At 34.3% G+C, this 13,481-nt stretch overlaps 1 protein-coding gene across 1 annotated transcript in view; it reads right to left on the bottom strand.

Annotated features, from left to right (window-relative positions):
* The window catches only part of DPH6 (diphthamine biosynthesis 6), a 172,699-nt gene that overhangs the window by 73,427 nt on the left and 85,791 nt on the right, over positions 1-13,481 (bottom strand). The window contains exons 4-5 of the mRNA XM_070405331.1: positions 10,047-10,120; positions 5,144-5,262 (exon numbers count right to left, since the gene is read on the bottom strand). Coding sequence (XP_070261432.1) covers positions 5,144-5,262; positions 10,047-10,120 — 193 coding nt within the window. The remainder of the gene's footprint in view (positions 1-5,143; positions 5,263-10,046; positions 10,121-13,481) is intronic.

The raw sequence follows: 13,481 nt of genomic DNA, 5'->3' as shown, positions 1-13,481 counted from the left end.
CGTGGACCCCATCTTGTTCACTGGCACTATATTCGCAGCCATGGTAGCCAAGGAACGAGGATCATGGGCTCCATCCCTGTCATTCCCCCCATTCAGCTTCCCCAATGGATTCCAATTCATTCATCTTCAGCTCTAGATTGTGAGTTTCTCAGGCGTACTAGTGTGTTGAGCAGAGGAACCTTTGTTGGGTTATTGATGCCCCACTAGTTGTAGATTGAAGGGGAGAGACAAAGGGATCATGTCACTCTGCATGGTGCTGATGTCACCCCACCCTCTCGTTAATTCTTAACCTTAGTCCTACTTTGGTTTTCTGCACTACAGCATCTCTATACACTACAAGTTTCACCTTTGAGTCTTTTGGTGTTCAATCCCTAACTTCCTTAGGGATTACTGTTCATTGAGCCCAGTATCTAACAATCCTAAGAAGTTGTGGTGTTTTTTGTTTGTTTGTTTGTTTTGTGTTTTTTTTTTTTTTCAGGTTCTTTGGCTTAACTGAGAGAACAAATTCAGCTCACTGTTTATTTTCCATTCCCCCTCTGATCCTCACAATTGGGCTGAACTCCTCCAGATTAGGACAGATATAGTGAATTTGCTAAAAAGTTTTAAAAGGTGGTTCCAGAATGCCTCTCCTATCTCCTAAAACATAATAAGGCTTTAGTAAATCCTTAGTGGCAATTCCATCAATTTCCTATTTTTTCTTTACATTTTTCTAAGAAGCCATCTAAACAACTTCACCCAGTTGAGCCAGTTATCTGCTCTCCTTCCACTTTTTATTTCTCTCCTTTGTGCCTTCTTTCTTTTATTTTTTATTTTTATTTTTTATTTTTTAAATATATTTTATTGATTTTTTACAGAGAGGAAGGGAGAGAGATAGAGAGTTAGAAACATCGATGAGAGAGAAACATCGATCAGCTGCCTCCTGCACATCTCCCACCGGGGATATGCCCGCAACCAGGGTACATGCCCTTGACCGGAATCGAACCTGGGACCTTTCAGTCCGCAGGCTGATGATCTATCCACTGAGCCAAACCGGTTTCGGCCCTTCTTTCTTTTAGATGGCTCAGAACTTTTTCCACCATACAGCCTTATGCACGGTGACTAAGACAGCAGATCTGTTACTGCCCCTGAGTATTCTTGTAGCTTTCCAAGAGAAAGGTTCTCATGACCTACTCCCACCACGTCATCATTTGTGCCAGCAACATTAAATTATGTCTCCCTCTGTATAGGGTTACTTGCACTTGGATCATTCTTATTCTTATTTTTAAAAATTCCATTTGTAGTTTGGGGAAGGAGTAAGGCACTTACTCCTCTCAGGGTATAAGCACCAAATCAAAGCCTTTGCCCACTGTTGCAGGTCAGAAGCATAGAGAAAACACTCATACCATTCATCTGCTCAACCGAAATAATCCTTTACACTCAACAATGTCCAAAATAGTGATATAGCCTCCTAATTGTTAATTCTAATAATCCATGACAATAATTATTCCCCAAGATTTTATTATTTTCCATAGAGTCCTAATTGTTAAACAGATTATACATATATATATTCCTATTAAAAGAAATCTGGGCACTTTGAAAAAACGAAAACTAGAAATCTAGATCTCGGGCAGAAAATGTACAAGATGACCTCATGTGTTCATAGCACTATTTTTACAGTCATGTGCCACTTAATGACATGGATATGTTCTGAGAAATGCATCATTAGGTGATTTCTTCATTGTGCAAACATTACACAAACCTAAATGGCACAGCCTATATACACACTTAGGCTACATGGTACAGCCTACTGTTCCTAGGCTACAAGCCTGTGCAGCCTGTTACTATATAAAACAACACCATATTAAATCAAGAAAAATAGAAAATTTGCAATCAAGAGATGTAGTAAGCATGAGATGTACAAGGCTACTGCTAAAAACAAACTTTTATTAATAAATAGAAAGAGTACACTCTAAAATAACAATAAAAAGTATAATATGATAAATACATAAATAGTATAATAAATATAGTAACAGTCATTTATTATAATTATCAGGCATTATGTACTGTACATCACTGTATGTGCTGTACTTTTATATGACTGGCAACACAGTGGGTTTGTTTACATCAGTATCTCACACACATGAGTAATGCATTTTGCTACATTATGATGGCTATGCATCACTAGGCAATAGGAATTTCTCAGCTCCGTTACAATCTTTTAGGCCCATCATTGCATATGTGGCCCATTGTTGACCAAAATGTTTCAGAGTGCATCACTGTAATAGCACTACACTAGAAACTACCTACATATCATCAGTGGTAAACTGGACAATTAAATTGTGGTACATTCCTACAATGGACCTCCATACCATAATGAGAAGTAAACAAATGATTGCTTTATTCAATAATGTGGATTAATCTCATAAACATAATGTTGAGCCAAAGAAGCCAGACACAATTGTGTATGGTTCAATCATATTAAATTAAACAACAGGAAAAACTAACCTACAGCTTTAAGTGTCAGGAGAGCTGTTACCTTTGGCAAATACTGACTAGGAGGATATCAGAAATGCCACATTTCTGGATTTGGGTGTTGATTACATAGTTATTTTCACTATGTGGAAATGCATCAAATTTCATCAAATTCATCAATTCTTAGTTATTTACTAAGAATTTGTTCAATTTTTTGCATTTATGCTATACTTCAATAAAATATTACTTAAAGATAAAACATGAGGTAGATCTATATTTATTGACATAGAAAAAAATCTCCAAGATATGTTGAGTAAAAAAAGGCAAGTTCCCAATCAATGCAGACTTAAGATACCATTCGTATAGTATTAGAAAACCTATAAAACAATAATAATATTTCTACACATGCACATACATGTGCCAAAAATAAATGTGATCTAGGAAGGTGATCAGTCATCAACTCTGGTGTGTATCTCTGGGAAATGAAGTACTTGGTGGGAGATGAGAGACTAGAAAACACATGGAAGCTTTTCTTGATCTATGAAAATTTAACATTATATAGCAAAAATGTTTTCAATACTCATATAATTAAAAGTAAATATTTCTAAAAGGCAGGACTGTTCTTAAATCCAATGTTCTAATGATTCTTTAAATAAGTCTAAAAACCAGAAACCTATAAAATATTAACCTATTATGTAAAAATTTCAAGAGTTCACTGAGCCCGCAGACACCAAGGTTATGTAACACAATTATCAGAAATATATTTGTATAATTCATGTAGAATCAATCCTTTTCTAAGACCATTCCACAATGTAAAGGGCCACAAAACTTTGCTGAATCCCTCTCCCATTTTTGGGTTAAACCTTTTCTGAAAACTTTAAAAGGACCAAAAAAAGATGGGAGCCTGTAATGCATCTTTTATATTTTTCTGCCTCTTTAGAAAATATGTACCATTCAACAAAACTTTAATACTGTTCTTCAGAATAACTTTGATCTTTGCAAACCTATAGGTAAGCAATAGAAACTATGTGCTGTAAGTGTTAAAATTACATCTATGCCCTAGCCGGGTTGGCTCAGTGAATAGAGCATCAGCCCATGGACTGAAGGGTCCCAGTTTTGATTCCGGTCAAAGGGCACAGGTTTGATTCTGGTCAAAGTACCTCGGTTGCAGGCTTGATCCCAGGCCCTGGTCAGGGCGTGTGTGGGAAGCAACCAATCAATGGTGTCTCTCACACATCTATGTTTCCTTCTGTCTTTCTCCCTTCCTTCCACCCTTTCTAAAAATCAATGGAAAAATATCCTCAGGTGAGGATTAACAGGAAAAATTTAAATCTATACTTTTGTCATCGAGAGGCCAAGAAAACATTAGCTCAGTTTAATACTTTACCCTAATGTTTAATACAATTTATCAACATCTCTGACCCCTACCTAGAGGTACACACACATCCACACATACAACTAAAAAGACATACAGTATCAGTTACATGCTATAATCAAAGTAGCAAGGTCATATTCTTTGGCTCTGTCTTTCTAATGAGGCAGGTTCTCTGTGGGTTCTAATCCTATCCATTCTCTAGTAGGAAAAGGGATTGAGTGTGTACTTTCCAGTGAGATGTCACATAAAAATCATTACAGAAGTAGACAATCTTAGAAAATCCAAGAGAGAGACCATACTCTATATAGATTCATATAGAAAATTATATTACAGATATACCTATAGTGAGAACTCCAATCATAAGAGTTGCTCAGCAACCTTTTTTCAAAAATAAGAATACAACACACTTCAATCTTTCTCTTTTCATCAACTGCAGATTCTCTAAATAAGGCTTTCTACTAAAGACGAGACCTTGACTTTAACAAGAAAGAGTAGCTTGGTATTTACCAAGGAGAAATATTATGGGATCTTTCTTTTAATGCTGTTTAAAATGTGAATTTATTTGTAAAATATTCCACAGCTTGAGACCTCGTTATTTCAGAGATCACAAAAGTAAACACTCTCAAATGATTTAGACTTTGAGAAGCCCGAGGCTCCAGGGCATTTCCTGTAATAGGTTCATGAAATAAATGTATTGGGCTCAAACCCTATGGTTTCTTGAAAATGAATATAATTATAAAAATGCAAAACAACAAATTAATGTGTTCATGTGTAATAGCCATATTTGAACCAGATTACCACCTGCCTACTACATTGTGTCTATGGTAACTGATCAAATGACATCTTCTCAAATATCATTTTCTTACCAACCCCAACAAAAACCCACTACTCTGCTTATTTCTGATATCACAAACAAAGCCAATAATTCTATTTTAACATTATTAAAATGTTAACAAAATACAAGGAAAATATCATGTGTTGTGCCAAATATAGTTTTTGGAAGGTTAAAAATTCAACCTGTATTTCCTGTACCCTATGAACCTGAATTCCAAATCCTACAGAAAGAACTTAAAAGTCCATAATGCAATACCAGTTTTAGAGGCAGTTATATATTTAAAAATAAAATGATGAGGCTCACTATTAATTACTTTGGTAAATGGTTAAAAGCCCATTTTAAAAGTTACCCTCACTTAACTTTCTGTGACTCCTCATTTTTATATTCTAAATCATTCTTCCTTGTTTGCTGTAACTGCTTATTAGTGAACTCATCATATGTGTGGTAACAGACAGAGCTCTCTTTTGAGTCTGGCTACATACCCAAAGCTGCTACTTTGATGATGATTGCCTGAATGTTAGATGCTATCATTTCTCGGAGCAAATCTTCCTGGTTTCTTTGCCAAAGGTAAGCTAAAGGCTGAAGATTAAGCCTTTTACACCTATAAAATAAAAAGCAAAAAAATCAGATGATATCTTAATGTTCCATACTTGTATCCATTACTTTGATTTTAAACATAATGCATCTCTCAAGGATTTTAGTATTTAAAAGGTTTTTAAAAACATTTTTTGTATAATAGAGTTTATATATTCAATAAAAACATTAATTTTTATATGCTATGCATAAACAGATAAAAATAAAATCTCCAGGTAGATTAGAAGTATTAATTTTAGTAAGACACTCTGTAAGTTTAATAATCTATGCAAAAAGTTTCCAATGTCAATGGATAATTATCTTTGTTTTTAGAACTTCTTGGGTATCAAAATTGTAAAGCATATGCAAAGTAGGCAAATAAATTTAGCCTAATAAAATCATATGTTGATTAAATTTATAATACCTATGGTTACATGAACTATTTTTATCTACTAACTGAAATTTTTAAAAAGAATTTGACTCTGTGAAAAGAAAATAAACAGAACAAACTGTGTAATATATTGAAGTATTGTACAACATATTTTAAATTATGGTGCAGTAAAAAAAATATGGGTTTTGGGGTCAGGGCAAATCTGGGTTTGAAACCTACTTCTGCACTCACCAACTATGTGACTTCAGCAAGTCAAAACTAAGCCATAAGTCTTTAGTTTCCTAGTTCATAAATAGGAACAAAGACATTTTCTTTCAAAGTTCTTAATACAATTAAAAGATTAGAAAGTGTAGTCATTCTTTACTCCTTTCTTCACATTCCTCATGCAGTCTACCACAATGCAGAATATGATCACTTCTCACCATTACCACTACTATGACCCGGTCTGGGGCACCATTATATCTCATGTTAATGCCTTCAAACCTCATTCTCTGTTTCTATCTTTGCCCATTTAAAATCAGTTTTCCATACAGCAGCCAGTGTGATCCTTTTAAAACATAAATGGATCATGAGATTCCTCTGCTCAAAACCCTCTTCATCACTCAGTAAAAGTTCTTGCACTGACCTACATGGACCTCAGCCTGGTTAGCTTTCACACCTTATTTCCTACTACTGTCCCCTCACTCCAACTGCCACCCCTACCCTGCTCACTCTTGCCTAATACTAACGAGGCTCCCTACCTTCTTCTCTTGCTTCATACATTTGTGTAAATATCATTTTCTCAAGGACTATAATTGATTAAAAGTAATATAATGAATGTAGTACAATGCTCATATAAAATAGATATTCAAAAAATGGTAGTCAAAGCCAAGCAACTTGCCCATGTCACACAATAAGTGGCTAAGATTAGATTTCAAACAAGAAATTTAGCTCTAAAACCCACCATCTCTAATGTCTGTAAGATTACCTGGCTGACTACTCTAGCCCACACTGATCTTTCTCTCCAAAAATTCCAAACTTAGTAAATGTACCACATATTTGGTCATTTACTCATCCATGGCCTTAAAAATATCACTACTTTTGCCCCAGCTGGTTTGGCTCACTGGGTAGCGCATCAGCCTGCGAACTGAAGGGTCCCAGATTCGATTCTGGTCGCAGGCTCAGTCCCCAGTGAGGGGAGTGTAGGAGGCAACTGGTCAGTGATTCTTTCTCATCATTGATGTTTCTATTTCTCTATCTCTCTCCCTTCTTTTCTGAAATCAATAAAAGTATATTTAAAAAATATATCACTACTTCTTTCATGTACATAAACCCTGACTTTCAAAGAAAAAAAAAACTACCTTCCTTACTGTAGAGACTGTTTTATATAATTTTCCTTTGTAAAATGTCCCAGAGCATACAGCACTATGCTGAGGCAGTTAATAAAAAAATGATGAAACTGAAACTAATGATGTAACACAAGCATTACATTTCTTGCTGTCCTCACCAATATTTAATGCCTAATAGTCAAACTAGTCTCTACCATTTTTAGCTGAGATTTTTTTAATTGAAAAAAAAATTCATTCCTTTCTGTCCTTTTTGACTGTTGCTTTGATATTCATAATCTGTTGATTATTTGTAGACTTAAGTCAAAATTCTTTACCTAAATTTTTTAACAGTTCAAAATATCATGCCTCAAATACATTTCCTCTGTAAATCGCTGTTGCATTTGAGCTAGTGACATTTTTTAAATGCATTATATCTTGAAAATATAATGATGCAACACAAACTACAAACTGAAGATAGACTAATTCAAAACTAAGTTTGTAGACCAATGGACTCCCAATAGGCTAATTCAAAACTGAGTTTGTAGACCAATGCTTTAAAAATTTCAAGAATAAAATTATTGCAGATATGCTTCATATTATAAAGTCTGGGCATTTTAATCATGTGTTTAAGTGTTCCTGAGGCTGCATTTTGAGAAAAATATTTTCTCTATCCATTAGAATGCTATGGGCCCTTCTTCCATATAGCCCCCTAATCATTAGCACATTTTCATTGAGCTTTTTGACTATCATCAATAGATGTCAGCACAATCTACAGTTTGCTACCCATTAAACCATGTGGGTTTGAACTTATTAAAAAACAAAGATTTTTGTTTTGGCTCAGTGGATAGAGTGTCGGGTCTGCGGACTGAAGGGTTCCAGTTCGATTCCAGTCCAGGGCATATGCCGGGGTTGCGAGCTTGATCCCCAGTGCGGGGCGTGCAGGAGGCAGCCGATCAATGGTTCTCTCTCATCATTGATGTTTCTATCTTTCTCTTTCTCTCCCTCTCTGAAATCAATAAAAATATATTAAGAAAAACAGAAAAACAGATTTGTAAACTAAATAATTCTCAGAGAGGGTGACCTAAAAACTGCAGAGAGTAATATTCTTTCTTTTTTTTTTAATTAAATTTTATTGGGGTGACATGGGTCAACATGAACATATAGGTTTCATGTGTGGATTTCTAAGTTACAAAATCTGTATACAGCACCATGTGCCCACCACCCAAAGTCAAGTCTTCTGTCACCCCATAGTAGGACTCCCTCCTCCCCCCAACCCCCGGCAACCACCATACTGCTGTTTGTGTTCCTAAGTTTCAGTTTTATATCCCACATATGAGTGAAATCGTATGGTTATTAGCTTTTTCTGTCTGACTTATTTCACTTGGCATAATGTTCTTAAGGTCCATCCATGTTGTTGTAAAAGATGCTATTTCATCCTTTCTTATGGCTGAGTAATATTCCATTGTGTATATGTACCACATCCTCTTTATCCAGTCCTCTATCGCAAGGCACTTTGGATATTTCCATGTTTTGACCACCGTGAATAATGCTGCAATGAACATTGGCAAGCATATGTCTTTGCATATAAATGATTTCACGTTTTCTGGGTATATACCGAGGAGTGAAATTGGTGGGTCATATGGTAGCTCTATTCTTAATTTTTTGAGGAATTGCCAGACTGCTTTCCATAGTGGTGGTACCAGTCTACATTCCCACTAGCAGTGAATGAGGGTTTCCTTTTCTCCACAACCTCTCCATCACTTGTTATTGCTTGTCTTGTTGATAATGACCACTCTAACAGGTATAAGGTGGTATCTCATTGTAGTTTTAATTTGCATTTCCCTGATTGCCAGTAAGGTTGAACATCTTTTCATATATCTATTGACTGCTTGTATGTCTTCTTGGGAGAGGTGTATTTTTAGGTCCTCTGCTGCAGAGAATAATATTATTTCTATGTATGGCTTAAGGGATATAGAATTCAGCTCTATCTATAAATTAGTTGTTCTTAAACGTAGGCAGGCAGAAGGTAAGGAAAACTTCCAAATTACACCTTTAGCTATGCTTTGCCTTGCATTCCTATCATTTACTTTTTAAAATCTGTATTTTTAACTGACTTAAATTCACTGTGGAATTAGAGAAAACAAATAAAATAAAAATTTAGACTTAAGTGTTCAAGTCCATTAATATACAAGTTTTTAATGAGAGTCAATATAAAGATTTATTTGTCAAGAATACGAAACCATTACATATATACATTCTTTATCTTATTTCTATTTACCCTTTTGAGTGTCAAAATTATTTATTTAGAGGCTAAGTTTTGGCCAAGATACTGGAGTCCACATTTTCTTTTATTGCTAATATAATTACATATAAAGCCTCTATATGATATTTTGATTATTCAAATAAATTAAAAATGAAAAAATAAATTCATTTGTATTATTTTTGCCAAACATTAAATAATCCATATTATCATTTGACCTTATAAGTTTTCTTAATAGATTAATGAAATGAACTGTTTTGGTATTTATACACACAGACAGTGATTTACTAGTGCTACATTCCTTAGGAGTGGGAAAGAGTGGGGAACAACAACCTGAAAACTCCTTGAAAGTTGAATGACTTTATATAGAAGTATTTCAATCATGAATACTTTTGGGCCAAGAACTGAATCCTAAGGACCAAAGAAGGGCAGAATCCTTAATAAGCTTCTTTTTTTTTTTTTTTTTTTTTTGGTCTTTAAGATATTACTGCATTCCTCTATAAGCTCCTGATTTTTATTACAAATGATAAGGAGTTAAAAGAGATTAAAAGAGTGTATTGATTCAAATGAGAAAAAATTAAAAATAATACTTTTTACTTTAAAAAGCTTTCCCTCTATTTTTTATTATAAATAATGTATTTTTTTCCTTATGGTAAGTAAGTTAGAGTTTTATCCACGTGTAATATAAGAATAGAACAAAAATAAAAGTGCAACTTTTGTTATTCAGGTAAACAGTTCCATGGGCATATAGGATATCATATTTATTTATTATCTGGATACAATTATATGTTTTATTTACTCACATTCTTAAAATAAATGCATATATAAATACAGGACAACTAATGTTCTCTTACACATTTTCTACTCGAACACGCTGATAGTCAGAAAGAATAGCACCTACTGATATCCCTTCCACTTCTTCTTTTTCCTGAAAATAAAGAAAAAATATAACATGAAAAATAAACATGTGATTCTGCATCATGATCTGAAAATTATAAATGAAGTGTGTCTCGTTTGGAAAACCACCTTGAAGGAGAATAATTTACTGAAAATGCAATCCACATTAAGGAAAAAAAATACATACATTTAAGTTATCCTCTCAGCTGGGGAGAAATTAATTATTCTTTTTACTTACAATCCAAGTAACTACACGCCATTTTCCATGGAAGAGGTAAAGACTAAGGCAGCTTTAATATGCAAAAAACTTCCAAAATGTTTTCTCACTTAACATACTTGTAAAGACCCATTGATGTTTGATGGAAAATTTTTGAGAAATTTCTATTTAAGGACAATATTTTCCCAGATTGTCTTTAAAAACAAACAAACAATGGCATAAGTAGATAAGGGAACACAATGATTTGTATCTGTATCTTAGAAAAAGATGATTGACAAAAAAGAGGAGCACCCGGGAAGCAGAGGTGGTACAGCCATTGCCTAAAGAACAGAATAGAATAGTGGATAAAAAAATATATGACGGGAAGGAAGCAATGAATTATGATCAACAGAGTTACAACTAAGGATATTCAGTAGTATATCCATCAGCGACCCACAGGGAAGAGGACTAGTCTATCCAACATGCTCATTAATGACCTGGAGGAGAATGTAAATTCTAATATGATCAAGTTTGCAGATGATACAAACCTAGGATGGATGAAACAGAAAAGAAAGGAAGATCAATCAAGTACATGGATGGATATGGACAACTTGGGAATTTGGAAGGACAGGTCTAAGATGAGATTTAATGTAAAAAAGTATAACACAATACACTTAGGGAAGAATAATACACAATACAGGTACAAACTAGGGAACTATTATCTAGAAAATACATTTGAAGAAAGTGACTGGGGGGTAATTACTAATAACAAACTAAATAGAAACTCTCTGAATAGGCATAAAATAAAATCCATCCTAGCATATGAGGTACAGAAGAAACTACTTCAGAGACATGACTTCATTATTAATACTCTCATCTTTCCAAATGTGGGAAACCTACAAAGAAAAATAATAGTGTTTCACATAAAAACAAATGTAATATTTCAAGACATACTGAAACAACCCAGTGTGTCCTAAAAGGGTGCTATAATAAATAAACAAAAATGCAAAACAGGAATCTCTCATGTCTTTTGGAGATAAAGTCAATTTAAAATTTCCCCTCCAAAATGATTGAGAAATATCTGTCAATCCTCCCCAAAATAAAATGATTCTATTAGATAAAGTGTCCAGGAAAAGAGCTATTTCCTTTACTTTCCTATTTCAGCAACTTTGTGAGAACATTTGCTTATAACCTTTCTCTAACCTTCCTAGCCATTTTCTTTTTATAAAAGTCATTGTATTCATTAGAAAAATTCAAGGCATAGTGCTCCTCATTAAATGCAAATATGGCATAGATCACAGAGTAGTGAACAGCGTATTGAGAGATCTAAATTTCAGTTCTGCCACAAAAAATATAAAGTACTAAATATTGTGTGTGTGTGTGTGTTTGTGTGTGTATCTCTATAGATCATGGAAACATAGATAAGAGCCACTGTGTTTTTAACTAAGCCAAGTCACTTTAAAAATAATAATTGGCATTTAATATCCATTTAAAATGTGCTAACATTCTATGGTTCTCATTTAATGCTCACTGCAACACTAAAATAATAATTATTTAATTCTTCTTAGTCTACATGCATTCTCTGAAATCCTCTTCCACTTCCAACTCTTTTATTTTCTATTTTATAATACCTAACAAATCAGCTCTAGAATCATATACCCAGCTGAATTCTGACTGTTCTTCAAAAGTAGGTCTAAACAGAGATCATTATTTTTTTAATGTGAACATCTTTGAAAAATAATAGTATAAAGAAATTCTGACCTGAAAGTTAAATAAAGCAACTAAAAATAAATATGTTTAAAAAATATTGTAGCAGCCCTAACTTGTTTGGCTCAGTGGATAGAGTGTCGGCCTGCAGACTGAAAGGTCCCAGGTTTGATTCTGGTCAAGGGCATGTACCTTGGTTGCGGGCACATCCCCAGTAGGAGGTGTGCAGGAGGCAGCTGATCAATGTTTCTCTCTCACTGATGTTTCTAACTCTCTATCCCTCTCCCTTCCTCTCTGTAAAAAATCAATAAAATATATATTATATATATATATATATATATTATATATATATATATATATATAATATATATATGTAATAATACAAAAGAGGGTTAAAATTCTCAGTGAGGAAAAACCAAAATGTGTCCAATTGTTTATCCCTTAGATAGACTAGTCCTCTTCCCTGTGGGACACTGCAAGAAACAGGGATAAAGCTAATAGTCTCATTTGGTTTTGGTACTGAAAAATGTTCAAAATAATTTAGAAAAACTAGTTAATATCAAATGTTGTGAGCCTTGTACTCTACCTGTCTAATCTTGATCCGCAGATACTTAATAACCATGGTGCAAAGCAGAGCTGATGTTAGGGCAGCCAAGAGTTTACGGAGGAGCCCATCATTTAAATATAGATTTAACTAATGACTTGTTCACCAATAATGGTTACTACAACCTATTAGAAATCCAATCCTACCACTGATTGGATTTCAAGTTCTGTGATTTTGGATAAGTTATGTAATAAGTTATGTAATTTCTGTGTGTTTCAGTTTCCTTATCCATAAAGTGAGGATAATAATAGTTCCCGTTTTCTAGGGTTATTGTGACGATTGAGTAAAATAATTCAGATAAATAAGTGTTCAGTACCTAGTAAGCAATCAGTAAATATTTTCTTCTATCACTACCAAAACCTTCATTATTACAACTACTTCTACTTCTAATTACTACTGAGCAACACCACCACTAGCATTATGGATTAAAGCCCTAACTTAATAGGCTTGCTCATGATCACTTCTCAACACCAGCCTACTAAACTGTGATGGTTAATTTTACACATCAACAGGACTGGCTAAGTGATGCCCAGATATCTAGTGAAATATTATTCTGTGAGAATGTTTTGTGGCACAGATTAGGATATAAATTGGTAAGCTGAGTAAAGATAGCCCTAATCAGCCCTAGCTGGTTTGGCTCAGTGGATAGTGTGTCAGCCTACAGACTAAAGGGTTCCAGATTCGATTGTGGCCAAGGGTACATGCCTGGGTTGTGGGCTCGATCTGCAGTGTGGGGCATGCAGGGGGCAGCCAATCAATGATTCTCCTCATTGATGTTTCTCTCTCTCTCCCTCTCCCTTACTCTATGAAATCAATAAAAATATTTTTAAAAAAGATAGCTCTAATCAGTGTGGGGGATTGTCATCCAAATGGTTGAGGCCTGAA

This window comes from Myotis yumanensis, unplaced genomic scaffold, assembly GCF_028538775.1.
Source record: "Myotis yumanensis isolate MYYU_CA2020_CCGP unplaced genomic scaffold, mMyoYum1.0.hap1 SCAF_1, whole genome shotgun sequence".
Lineage (NCBI taxonomy): Eukaryota > Metazoa > Chordata > Mammalia > Chiroptera > Vespertilionidae > Myotis > Myotis yumanensis.
The sequence above is the reverse complement of the archived record's forward strand: the minus strand, read 5'-3'. Positions and strand labels throughout refer to the sequence as shown.